The sequence below is a fragment of the Elephas maximus genome, chromosome 6 (genome assembly GCF_024166365.1).
Source record: "Elephas maximus indicus isolate mEleMax1 chromosome 6, mEleMax1 primary haplotype, whole genome shotgun sequence".
Classification (NCBI taxonomy): Eukaryota; Metazoa; Chordata; class Mammalia; order Proboscidea; family Elephantidae; genus Elephas; species Elephas maximus.
In genome coordinates this window covers 32178244-32191040 of record NC_064824.1, presented here as the reverse complement: position 1 = coordinate 32191040, position 12797 = coordinate 32178244, and the positions used below count along the sequence as shown (strand labels likewise).

Genomic DNA, 12797 nt, shown 5'->3' with positions numbered 1-12797 from the left:
TGAAACTGGCTGCCTCTGTGGAGTCAATCTAGGAGGTGAGATTCACCCATGAGATCTCATTATATGCATTTTAATAATATTTAATTTTTTAACAATCTGCATATATTACTTTTAAAAAATGATTGTGAGGTCTTTTTCCCGAGCATGACCAGAAATGGTACTGGAACCACAGCAACATGGCAACGTGGACCATTTATTTCCACATTTACCAGTAAAAACAAGTTGCCATCAAGTCAGACTCTGACTCATGGCGACCATGTGTGTCAGAATAGAATTAAGTTCCATAAGGTTTTCAATGGCTGTGGACTTTTGGAAGTAGATCGCCAGGTGATTCTTCCAAAGGACCTCTGGGTGGGTTCAAACCGCCAACCTTTTATTTAGTAGGTAAGTACTTAACCCTTCATGCCGTCCAGGGACAAACATTTACTGATCTATAATTTTATCTTTGGTTTTCCTTCATTTTATATTCTCTCCTCAATATTTATTTTAAGCTCTTAAATAACAGGGATCATACCTTCTATTGCTTCAATCTTCTCACTTCTCACACTCCCCCCCCCCAAACACGGATAGACACACACACATACACACACACAGATGCACACCAAAAACCAACCCACTGCCGTGGAGTCGATTCCGACTCATAGGGACCCTATAAGACAGAGTAGAACTGCCCCATATAGTTTCCAAGGAGCGCCTGGTAGATTTGAACTGCCGACCCATTGGTTAGCAGCCATACCACTTAACCACTACACCACCAGAGTTTCTCCAGATGCACACAGACACCAAAAAATAGTGGTCCTCTTCTACAAGTACTTAATGAGCTGGGAATTTTATGCAATAAAGATTTATGTGTAGGTACTTGGAATATCTCAGTGGATAAACTAGGGAAATCTCCTGTCCTTGTGAAGCTTATATTTTAGCGCTATTTAGAAAAAAGAACAGAGCAGAGGAATTATTATAGGTTATTTGGGAAATACAGAGTTTTCCTGACTTATTGCAAGCATTATAAAACTAGACCTTTTGGTCTCTAAGGAAAAATAATTTGAAATTTTAGCAGTAAATTCCATGCCATATATGCCTATGCTTCTTGATATCAGAGAAATAACATCATTCTGAGTTTGTTACACACGCCTTTAAGATAAATTAATATCCACAGAAGTAACTAAAATGATTTGAATTCATATTCCCAGAGGAAATATTTCATGAACTTTTAGCACAGATTTAAAAAAAAAAAGCTCTCTCATAAAAAGATTTTATTTTTTCCAAAATTTTTAAACTTTAGAACATATATTTATCTGTTACATAATTTTGCTTTAAAATACTTTCAACACTGAAACATTATTTAAGATAATTAAATATTAACCTATTTAAGATCTTTTTTCTTATACAATACTATTTTCATGATCTCTCTCTCTCTTTTTTTTTTTTGCCTTCCAAAAAGATTAATTCCAACCTATCTACTTAGTTCTTAGAACTTCTTAGGTGACTGTTCTTCTCCTTTTTATTCACTGGGCAGGAGCTGCTGAAATTAAAACTTACCAAGAGTCTGACATGTAGAAAGAAAGTCTTAGAGCTAAAAAGTCAATGAAATTATTTATGACCATTTATCAATAAAGTATCAAACTTATCTCCTTTTTTTTTATGTCTAAGGAAAAAAGTATACAAAAATCTATAACAAAAAAGCTTGAAAAATATTTCAAACATGAAATTATTATATAACAGTAATAGAAATAATAGCTAACATTTATTGAGTAGCCAGCCATGATGCACAATATATTGTCTTACTTAATTCTCAAAACAATCCTGTGAAATGTTTTATTATTATCCTCAATGGAAGGACAAATAGAGCTCAAAGAAGTGAAATAATTTTCTCCCCTTTAGACAACGAGGATTTGAATGCGGGTCTGCTCATGTACAAAGCCCTGACTCTTTGCACTATGCCAGAGTGGCCTCTTAGGTGACTTAAGACAATTAAAAGAGCCTCTCAGAAAGAGAAATACAGGGGTTTTTTTTGTTTTTGTTTTTTTCTTTCAGACCTTGTTACCTGTAACAACATATGTTTTCCAGCCCTATTATAAACTCCCTTGTAAAATGCTACTTGGGCTGCTGAAAATGTTCTGGAGCTTGGGAGTGGCAATGGCTGCCCGACATTTTGAATGTAGAAATGGCACTGAATCATACACTTTACAACGGTCACAACAGTAAATTTTATGTTATATGTATTTTACTGCAATTTAAATAAATACCCTTCGTTGCCCAAAAGAAAGTACATTATAAACTTATCCTCTGCATATTCAGGTCACAAATTTCAAGCCCACCTCTTCATTTCTAAGGCTACACATAGCTTATATTCCATGAGACAGTCTTTCCAACTGAATTGCCATAAGTTTCCAAGCTCTTCCATTCCCTTCACTGATGGCTTCTGTTATAAAACCCAGTGGTCTTTTCTCACTTCTCATCTACTTGACCTACCGGTGCCAGCACCAACTAACACAGTTTATCCCTCTCTCCCCCATTCCTTCACTAATCTTTCAAGACACCATAACATACCTGGATTTTTCCCACCCTTTCTGGCTGCTTCTCAGTTCCATCTTCCGGTTTCTCCTCACCCTTCCAAACTCTCAATCTTCAGCTTCCCCTCCTCTATCCGTGGACCTCGTCTTCTATCTGCACTGTGCTCATTTCCTAGGCAGCTCATAAATACAAGCCTTTACATTCTCCCTCTTTGTTGATGACTCCTGAGTTTTTATTTCCAGCAAAGATAACTATCCTGGTAGCAGGTACATATATCCAGCTGGTCAACATCTCCATATGAATTTAACATGCCCAGTACCCTGGCAGCGTAGTGTTAAGAGCTAGGCTGCTAACCAAAAGGTCGGCAGTTTGAATCCACCAGGTGTTCCTTGGAAATTCTATGGGGCAGTTCTACTTTGTCCTATAGGGTCACTATGAGTCAGGATCGATTCGATGGCAGTGGCTTTTAGTTTGGTTTTGGTTAATACCAAGCTAATGTTCCTCCCATATCAGCTACTTCACAGTCATTCCCATATTAGATGGCAACTCCCCGCTCTTCCAGTTGCTCAGGGAAAAGCCTGAGTACTACCCTTAACTCCGCCCTTTCCCCCTCATCTCACATCAGTAAATCCTGATGGCTTTATCTTAAATCAGGATCTCTCAGTCTGTGCATTATTGACATTTTGGGCCTGATAATTCTTTGTTGTAGGCGCTGTCCTATGCATTGTAGGATGTTTACTACCATCTCTGGCCTCTAATCACTAGATATCAGTAGCACCCCACATTTCTGACAAAGGAAATTGTCTGCAGACATTGCCAAATGTCCCCTAGGGAAAAAAACCACCTTTGGTTAAGAGCCACAACCATAAGTAAATCTAAAATTGAATCCCTTCTCACCACCATCACTGCCATGACCATGACTGCAACTATTATCATTGTTCCCTTTATTTCTGCAGCCTCCTAATTGGCCTCCCTGGGTCCTCTCTTGCCTTATCTTGGCATATTCTCAAATGAGAAGCCAAGAAAGAGTCTATAAAATCCGAGTAAAAACAAAGTCAGGCACATTACCACTCTCTCAAAACCTTCCAATGTCTTTCTTATCTCACTTAGAATAAAAGCCAAAATCTTATTTTGACTGGTAAGAACTTATCTGAGTTGTTCCTATTATGGATTGAATTGTGCCCCATGAAAATATGTATAGGAACCTACCAGTCACTCCTTGGAAACCCTATGAGGCAGTTCTACTCTGTCCTATAGGGTCGCTATGAGTCAGAATGGACTCAAGAGCAATGGATTTGGGTTTTTTTAGTACCTGGGATATATCCGGTGAAATAGCATTTTCTTTTGTTATGTTAATGGGATCATACCATTTGAGGGTGGGTCCTAAACCGAATCACTTCTGAATTAAAAAGAGCAGGTTAGACACATATGGAGGAAGACAGACAAGAGACATACACATCCAAAAGCGATGCATCTAAGAGAGAGGCCCATAGAAAGAACTGATATGGCCAAAACTTCGATTTGGATTTTTAGCCTCCAGAGCTGTGAGAGAATAAATTCCCGTTCTTTAAAGCCACCCACTTGTATTTTTTGTTACGGCAGCACTAGGTAACTAAGATGACTGCCATTACCTCTTTGACTTTACCTCCTCCTTCTCTCTCCCACATTCACAGGCTCCGTGGTCTCTTCTCTACTCCTCAAACATGCCCCCATACTCTTGCCTCAGGGCCTGGGCTCTTTTTGTCTCACCGCAGGAAAGCTCTTCACTCAGATTTGCTCACAGCTGGCTCCCTCCTTCCTTCAAGTCTTTACTCAAATTCACTTCCTCAGTGAGACATCTCCAGGCCAACCTACCTAAAATTTCACTCTCTCCCTTACTGCTTCATATCTCTCTTCCTTCCCTTAACTTTTCTTCTTAGAACTTATTACTAACTAACATACTGTCTACTTAACTTATTGACCATGTTTATTATCCTGTCCGGGAGGGCAGAGAATCTGTTTTATTCTCAACTATTTTTTCCTATGTGTCTAAAAGAACTCAGTAAGTATTAGTGGAATGAATCAATGTCTTAGAACCAATATTTGAGAATTTTTGATGAAACCACTAGTTATTATGTTTTCAGAGACCATTTCTGTTCATCTCTACAAAGTAGGCAGACATGAATAGTTATCTATTTACCTATAACAACAAAAAACATGTCTTCTTATCTAGTACTCTCACTGACAGGATCCTCCTTTCTTGCCATGGATGACAGATTGCCTGACAATAAATATAGATCAGAGGATCTCATCGCAATGTTAACAGACATTCAACAGCTTTGCCAGATCAATGACACTGCAGTCTACAGCTCAACAGACTCCTGTCAGTTCAGAAATCCTTAGTAACATAATCTATCACTCACTTATTATTCACTAATCCATTGTTTCTACAAAGCTTGGACGCACCTAGAAAAATGCCTCTAATTTGCTTGAGGTTGACTAACATCTAACCTATTGACTCAGGAGGGGAAAAAAAAACCCAGGGAAACAAAGAGCGTAAGTAGTTGACACTACAATCTAGACTCAAAGAATGGTTTCTAAGTTTCTAAAAAAAATGTATATTTATCTGGCCTCCATAGAAATCTGTTCAAATTCCAAATTACGTAGGAACTGAGTTCTTGGATTTGATAGCATACTCCAAAAATGCAGCTAATTTCAACTGCAATACAGCAAAAAATCAAAATTATATTTAATAAATGCATCCATAATTAGGTAACAGATTCTAAGATGCTGTTGTTGTCTTTGAAGGTGATGACCTGTAATTGGTTACCTTGAAAATAATGTTGCCTTCATATTAGCATTATTTATAATAGCAAAAATACTAGACACCCCTGAAACTTCAAGCAATAGGGAAAGAAAAGATAAAGCAATAGAGACTACTTAAATAATTATTGAATAAAACACAAAAGAATGCTATGGAACCATTCAAAGATGAGGGCTGTCTATATGCACAATCTGTAATGTCCATCATGACATCATTAAATAAAAAAAGCAAGCTGCATGAAAGGATGTTGGGTATGATTCCAGTTACATGAATCAATGTTTGTGTACATATACGTACTATGCAAATTAGATATCTTCAGATCCATCAATCTCCACCATTCTCCACCCTGCTCCCTGCCCAGGAAGCTGGCCTATATAAATACATCAATCAAAGCCAATTGTTGACTTCCGATTGGATCCAGCCAATGTGGACTCTGGAAGGAGAGCTCGGGGCAGGAGAAGAGTGAGCTGGGACATTCATTCCTATGGAACCCTTCTTCTTTATTACTGCAGCTGGTTGTATATCTCTGAAGGCCATGGCATCTGTCAGGCAACCTTGCCATGAAGCTCTCTCTCCAGATTCCAGGAATCACTCTTTCTTTGTCCTACAGGCCTATGAGTCCAAGGGTGGTGCCAACAGTTAATGCACCTAGCTGCTAGCTGAAACGCTGGAGGTTCAAGTTCACCCAGAGACATCACAGAATAAAGGCCTGGTGATCTATTTCTGAAAAATCAGCCATTGAAAACCTTATGGAGCACAGTTCTACTCTGACACACATGGGCTTGCCATGAGCTGGAATCTAACGGACAGCAATTAGTACAAGCCTAGAAACCAAAACACCCAAACCAGTTGCTGTTGAAAACCAAGTAGAACTGGTTTCCATAGGTTTTTCAAGGCTGTGATCTTTTGGAAGCAGTTTGCCATGCCTTTCTTCTGAGGCCCCTCTAGGTGCCTTTTGGTTACTGGTCTAGTGCTTAACCATTTGTGCCAGCCAAGGACTCCTGCCTGGCATGGGCTTAGAAGTGGTAAAACTCCCCACTGAAAGGAGCCCAGGGGCCCTGCACAAACCCTTGCTGTGCTCACACATTCCCACTTTTGTAAATAGTCCCTTTATTAAACTCTTCTCTCTTCTCTACTTCGAGTGTGCCATTTCTTTCTTGGCAGGACCTAATTAATCTTCATTATATGCATATGTGTGTGTACTGGGTGTGCTTTATATAAACAAATACATGTACAGAAGTATGTGCAAAGAAATTTCTAAAGGATACACAAGATACTGGATAGAGGAACTCATGGGACTTATACTTTTAATTGTGTGCCTTTAAATTTTTTTCTGCTCTTTAAATTCCTGGCTACCTGCAAGTAAATAAATTATATATTTTTTAAAAACTACATGGAAAAAATACGTATTATCACCTTTTTGCTGGCACTTAAAGAAAGCAGCAATGAAAACCAGGGAATGAGAGTCATGGCATAGATGTTCATCGTGAATAATGCAATGTGTCTGATGGAAAGCATTCTCACTTGTGAAATTTAGTTTGACAGTTATCAGAGAACTCACCCACCGTAGAGTGGGTCTGTGCCATCTTGTTCCAATGACCTACTTACAGAAAAACGGCTTATTTTTAAAACTTGTTTCAAAATAAGCCTATTTTCTTAACACATTTCATTCGTGTTTCAAATTTGCTACTTTCCATTTTTATTGCATTTGGGGGGGAACTTTAGACAGGCGTATAGCCAAATAAATGTGCTTATTTAGATTTGATGAAATGTTTAATCTTTTGTAACTAAAATAAAATAGCCCCATTCACAGAAATGCAACATTGGCTTTAAGAACTGTTTCCAAAGCTTCCTAAAACTACTCCGAGGAAAAAACTACAAATCACTAGCGCAGGGTTAGCGCCTACAATTAAATTAATTTATAGGAGCTTTAACGCAATTAAATTTTCTCCAGACTGTATCTCTAATGGTGCTGGGTTTTTCACTTAATATACTTTGAAGCATAATTCACGTTCATTTTTGCAGTCATTTAAATATTACAAATATCACTTTTATCCATATTTCCACAGTGACACAATATGTTTGCAGTCTCTTTAATTTACAGATGATGAGACCAAAATGAAAACTCTTTGAGGACCGTAGATATTCTACGACATCATATTTTACAGTTCTACTATATTTAGTGTGTAAATTATCTGTTATTTGCAAGAATGGACTCTCGAAACAGTAATACATATTTTAAATGATCTGATTGTGATACTTTAAGAAAATTAAAACCCAGAGCAAAGAAAACCATCAATGATACAAAGAACCAAGATGTTTCGGGGTTCATAATTTGAGTTAATAAATTATTAGGCTTTGAAATTAAATTTTACAGATCTTTCCCACAGTTAAATTAAGGAAATACTGAAAGCAGAACATAAGTTATATCCGAGCTCTCTGAACTTCAGCACAACCTGTTCGTATGCATGAACGATTATATGCGAGGAAGCTAAGTATCTCAAAGTACGTTAAGGTGACTTTAGAGTCACGACTAACGAGCAAAGTTGTGAGGATCATTTTTCATGCTCCAAAATCTAGATATACAGGATCAATGCCAGAAAAGATTTAATAATAAATAGCTAGCCAGTTTGAGCCCTGAAAGAAAGAGACATTCCAAACTGGTCCAAATCGTTTTTAGCTGAGGATGTTAGCTAAATTCAGACGTCATTTTTGCTACGAATGTGCTGCACAGTGGTGAAATATTTGACAAAGGAGAAGCCCATGTAACTATGGAAATCGTATCACATGGAAGGATAACAAGAGCACGGATGGAGGTGACAATTATGCAGGAAGAAAAATCAAACGTAAGATTTATCATAAAGAAGAGTCTATTATTCTCTTCTGGACAGTTCCCACTACTCCACAAATGAGAAGAACAAGAACGGAAAGGATATTCTTCTCATTAATGAAAACAGCACAAAGGAACAACCAGGACATTCCTACCTGGTTTCCAGACGAACTGATGATCCTTTTTGCCTTCCAAATGAGCTGCATGGGACAGCAAGAGAGAAAGGAACAGAAATCGCTTCCTCATAGTCCCCCACACCCAGGGAGTGACAGCCAGATCACCCTTCAGAGACATTCTTCAGATTTTTCAGCCTCTCGGCTTCTCTATTTCTAAAAGAAAAAAGAAAATCAGATAAGTTTCTTCTGTATAGAAATTATAAAATCTCACATTGACTGTTAGAACCTTCAGCGTGATGGTATTACAAATTTTCCCGTTACCATAGAAGGAGAGTACATATAATGTTAAAATTTAAGGTTAGCTGCTAATTAACCATGTTTTCACTCCTTGTTGTTGTTGTTAGGTGCCATTGAATCCATTCCAACTCATAGCAACCCTATGTACCACAAAACAAAACACTGCCCGGTCCTGCACTATCCTTACAATCCTTGTTATGCTTGAGCCCACTGCTGCAGCCACTGTCAATCCATCTTGTTGAGGGTCTTCCTCTTTTTTGCTGACGCTCTACTTTACCAAGCATGATGTCCTTCTCCAGGGACTGATCCCTCCTGACAATGTGTCCAAAGTATGCAAGATGCAGTCTCCCAATCCTTGCTTCTAAGGAGCATTCTGGCTGCACTTCTTCCAAGACATTTCCCTCCTTAAAATGCTTCTAAGGAGCATTCTGGCTGCACTTCTTCTAAAACATTTCACTCCTTAGCCATTGAAATTATCTGCAGTTCTTTGGATGCCACATTCCCTTAGACAGTTTGCTTTAATTTTCGTAAGCAGGGTTGAAGATACCTGTCATCTTCCTTCCTTCTACTCAGCCAGGGGAATTGGTGATACGGTGATAGAATTCTTGCCCTTCCATGACGGAAACCTGCATTTGACTCCCAGCCAACACATCACATGTGCAGCCACCACCCATCTGTCAGTGGAGGTTTGCTTGTTACTCTGATGCTGAACAGATTTCAGCAGGGCTTCCAGACTAAGACAGACTAGGAAGAAAGGCCTGGTGATCTACTTCTAAAATCAGTCAGTAAAAACCCTATAGATCGCAATGGTTCAATCACAAACAATTATGGGGATGGTACAAGACAGGCAGCTTTTCATTCTGTTGTACATGGGGTCACCATGAGCCAAAGGCCAACTCAACAGCAGCTAGTAACAACTGCTCAGCCAAACTTCTTGAGGAGCTCACAATTTGGGGGGTGAGACATACATACACTGCAAAGTTCAAAACTGACAAGGAATGCTATCACAGCAGTATTAAAAAGTGAGATGGAAAGACTAAGGTGGAGAAAATTAGTTCTTCTGTGGTGAGAAAAGAGAGAGGAAAACCTCACACAATGTAATATTTGAGAAGAGCCTTCTGGAAGATAAGTTGCTTGCAGGAGCCAGGAAGTGCATGTCAGGCAGGGAGAAAAGCAAGCTGTTGGAATGTATTTTACATGTGGGACCTGGTGAGTGGGCTGCTGTGAGGGACACAAAGGGGAGAGAGGAATGAGCAGAGGTGAGATTTAGAGCAGAGACGGGGGGCTAAATTATAAACGGCCTTGAATGCCATGTGAGGGATTGGGGCTTCATTCTATAAATAATAATAAAACAGCAAATGATTTTAAATAACTAGCATATTGTGCATAATGGATTACTGGTATATAAAAAAAAAAAATCAAGGTCAGCCAGTAGAACAGTCTAGGCAAGTACGGATGAGAACATGTACTAGCACAATAAAAAGCCCGATGCCATCGAGTCGATTCCGACTCATAGCAACTCTATTAGACAGAATAGAACTACCCCATAGAGTCTCCAAGGAGCGCCTGGTAGATTCGAACTGCCAACCTTTTGGTTAGCAGCCATAGCACTTAACCACTACACCAACAGGGTTTCCTACTAGCACAATAAAATGAAAAATAAAAGGCTCAGAGATATCTGACAGGCAGTTCAGACGCTGGATTAAAAGGACCTGGTTAACAACCACACGTGCTTTATGAGGGAGAGAGAGAGGATAAAAAAGGCAGCAAGACTGCGAACTTAGACCACTGAGCTAACAGAATCCCTTTCACCAAGTAGGGAAAATAGGAAAAGGGGCAGATTTGAGAAAGAAGACAAAAAAAAAAAATTACTTTAGAATATATTAAGTCTGATATGCCTATCCAGGTAGTTTTCCAGAAGATACTAAGAAAATTTCACCTGGAGTTAAGGAGATTTGAGATAACTTACCAAAATACGTATACTAGGAAAAATATAAAAAGATGTGGTTATAGGAGGAAAAAGGATTGAGAAAGGAAGGAGTAGTTGTCCCTAAGATTATGCCCACAAAATTATTAAAGGTGAGCTTCCTAGTGACCAAAAGGGGGAAAAAAAGGCCTCTGTGGTCATCACGTGCATAGGATTAAAATTTACTTTTTTTTTTTTTTCAGGAGAAGCCATTGCCCTGCTACCAAGGACTGATGGAATTCACCCCAGGAGTCCTCAAAAATACGTATGATGTGCTGAGCGACATCCTAAACAGCATCCCTTCATTATAAAACAAAGACAAGTTGTATAGAGCGGAGTCTCATGGCGCTCCTGGAACACTCCAAGGGTACAGTGGCAGGATGTAAATTAGTAAAAAACGATTGTACAAGGAGTCACTCAATGAAATTCGAGTACACAGCTCCCTGGTGCCCTGACTTGATCCAGGGTTGAAGAGAATTCTCGGAAAGGGGGCATTCAAACTTTTTAGTAGCCATCAAATTTCTATACTGCATGACAATATCTAGCACAGTAAAGATGGAGTGCTCTGGCTGAAACAGGTTAAGATCCACTTGTTTGACTGTTCGTCCCTGAAGAGTGGCCTGTTAGACAATTTCATGGAATCCTTGGAGCCCTGCAGAACAGAGTTCTGAAACCCCCACCTGAGAAAACTGAACTGGCCACATTTCCTCGTAGCAAAATCCAAAGGTGATTCATCACAGTTGTGTTTCTGCTGAAGCTTGAGCAGCATGGAAAGATGTTAAAATCATAGTTTATTCTAAGGCAATTGTTAGCTCTTATGGTAGTTCTGTATGAATCAGAAAAAGTTACCCTAAGTTAGCATATGATTACACGACCTGAATTGTTCTTGGCCACGAAACCTTTTTGAGGGCCCCAGTGGGCAGCTGCCCAGCGTGCATGCACACGCAGGATGTTGCACACTCCAGTGTTCACAGACACCCACATCACTGGCAGGAAACACACTCTATACCCATCCCTCTACGCTCCAAGTGAGGAGACTAGGTCACATTCAGAGATGGAAGAGCTAGAGAAGAACTCAGGAGACCCCCAGAGAATGGCTGGGAATAGAGTGCAGCCATGGGCATGTGTGTGTACCAGTCAGTGCCTGCGCCACCAATTGTACAAGGCCATGGGTTCAGGTGTGGGTTTGTGTAAGAAAGGGATCCCTCTTCCAGCCAGAAGCTCTGGAATCTCAGCTCCCACCCACATGCTTCCATATAAGTTAGTTTCTGCGTATGATGTGAATTCTGACCCTTTAGAGGAGGCACTTTTGCCCATTGCACAAACAACCATTTGTTAATTATTTCACACAATCTCTAGACTACAAATATTTCAAGCTTCTAATGATAAAACCATATGCTTTAAGAAGTAACATAGTAAAGGATGGGCAGGGAATGGTACCATGACATTTTAAAGACTTTTGTGGAGTCCCTGGGTGGTGCGAACAGTTAAACTGCTTGGCTGCTTATAGAAAGGTTGGAAGTTAGAGTCCATCCAAAGGCAACTTGAAAGAAAAGCCGGGCGATCCACTTCTGAAAAGTCAGTGTTGAAAGCTCCGATGGAGCACAATTTTACTCTGACACACATGGGGTAACCACGAGTCAAAGCTGATTGGTCATAACTAGTTTTTAAGTCTTTTGTCTCAATGGATGGCCATTCCATTTCTGTTGAAAAGTGCAGTCAGAAAATACCTTAAGCCATTATTTTCCTCGGAAACCAACAAACTCTTTTCTCCAGCACACACAAAACAATGAGTGGTTACTGCCCCAAATTCTGCATAGGAGAGGTTTAATAAAAAGATTTTAGTCTAGACATTTTTCAAAAAATCTCATTGCCAATTACTCCATTGAGGTAGTTAAAAAAAAATCTACATGTTGCCCCTGTCTTAGTTATCTAGTGCTGCTATAACAGAAATACCACAAGTGGATGTCTTTAACAGTTTTTCTCTCACAGTCTAGTAGGTTAAAAGTCTGAACTCTGGGAGTCAGCTCCAGAGGAAGGCCCTCTCTCCACTGGCTCTGGGGGAAGGTCCCTGTCATCAATTGTCTACAGGTCTAGGAGCTTCTCTGCACAGGAACCCTGGGTCCAAAGGATGCACTCTGCTCCCAGTGCTGCTTTCTTGATGTTAGGAAGTCCTCATGTCTCTCTGCTCACTTCTCTCTTCTATATCTCAAAATAGATTGGCTTAAGACACAATCCAGTCTTGCAGATTGAGTCCTGCCTTATTAACAT

The 12797-nt window shown here is 39.6% G+C and overlaps 1 protein-coding gene across 1 annotated transcript in view; it reads right to left on the bottom strand.

Moving 5' to 3' along the window:
* Positions 1-12797, bottom strand: part of THSD7B (thrombospondin type 1 domain containing 7B) — a 989424-nt gene that overhangs the window by 832183 nt on the left and 144444 nt on the right. Inside the window, exon 2 of the mRNA XM_049889254.1 lies at positions 8303-8476. Within this exon, the coding sequence (XP_049745211.1) occupies positions 8303-8441 (139 nt within the window). The 5' untranslated portion in view covers positions 8442-8476. The remainder of the gene's footprint in view (positions 1-8302; positions 8477-12797) is intronic.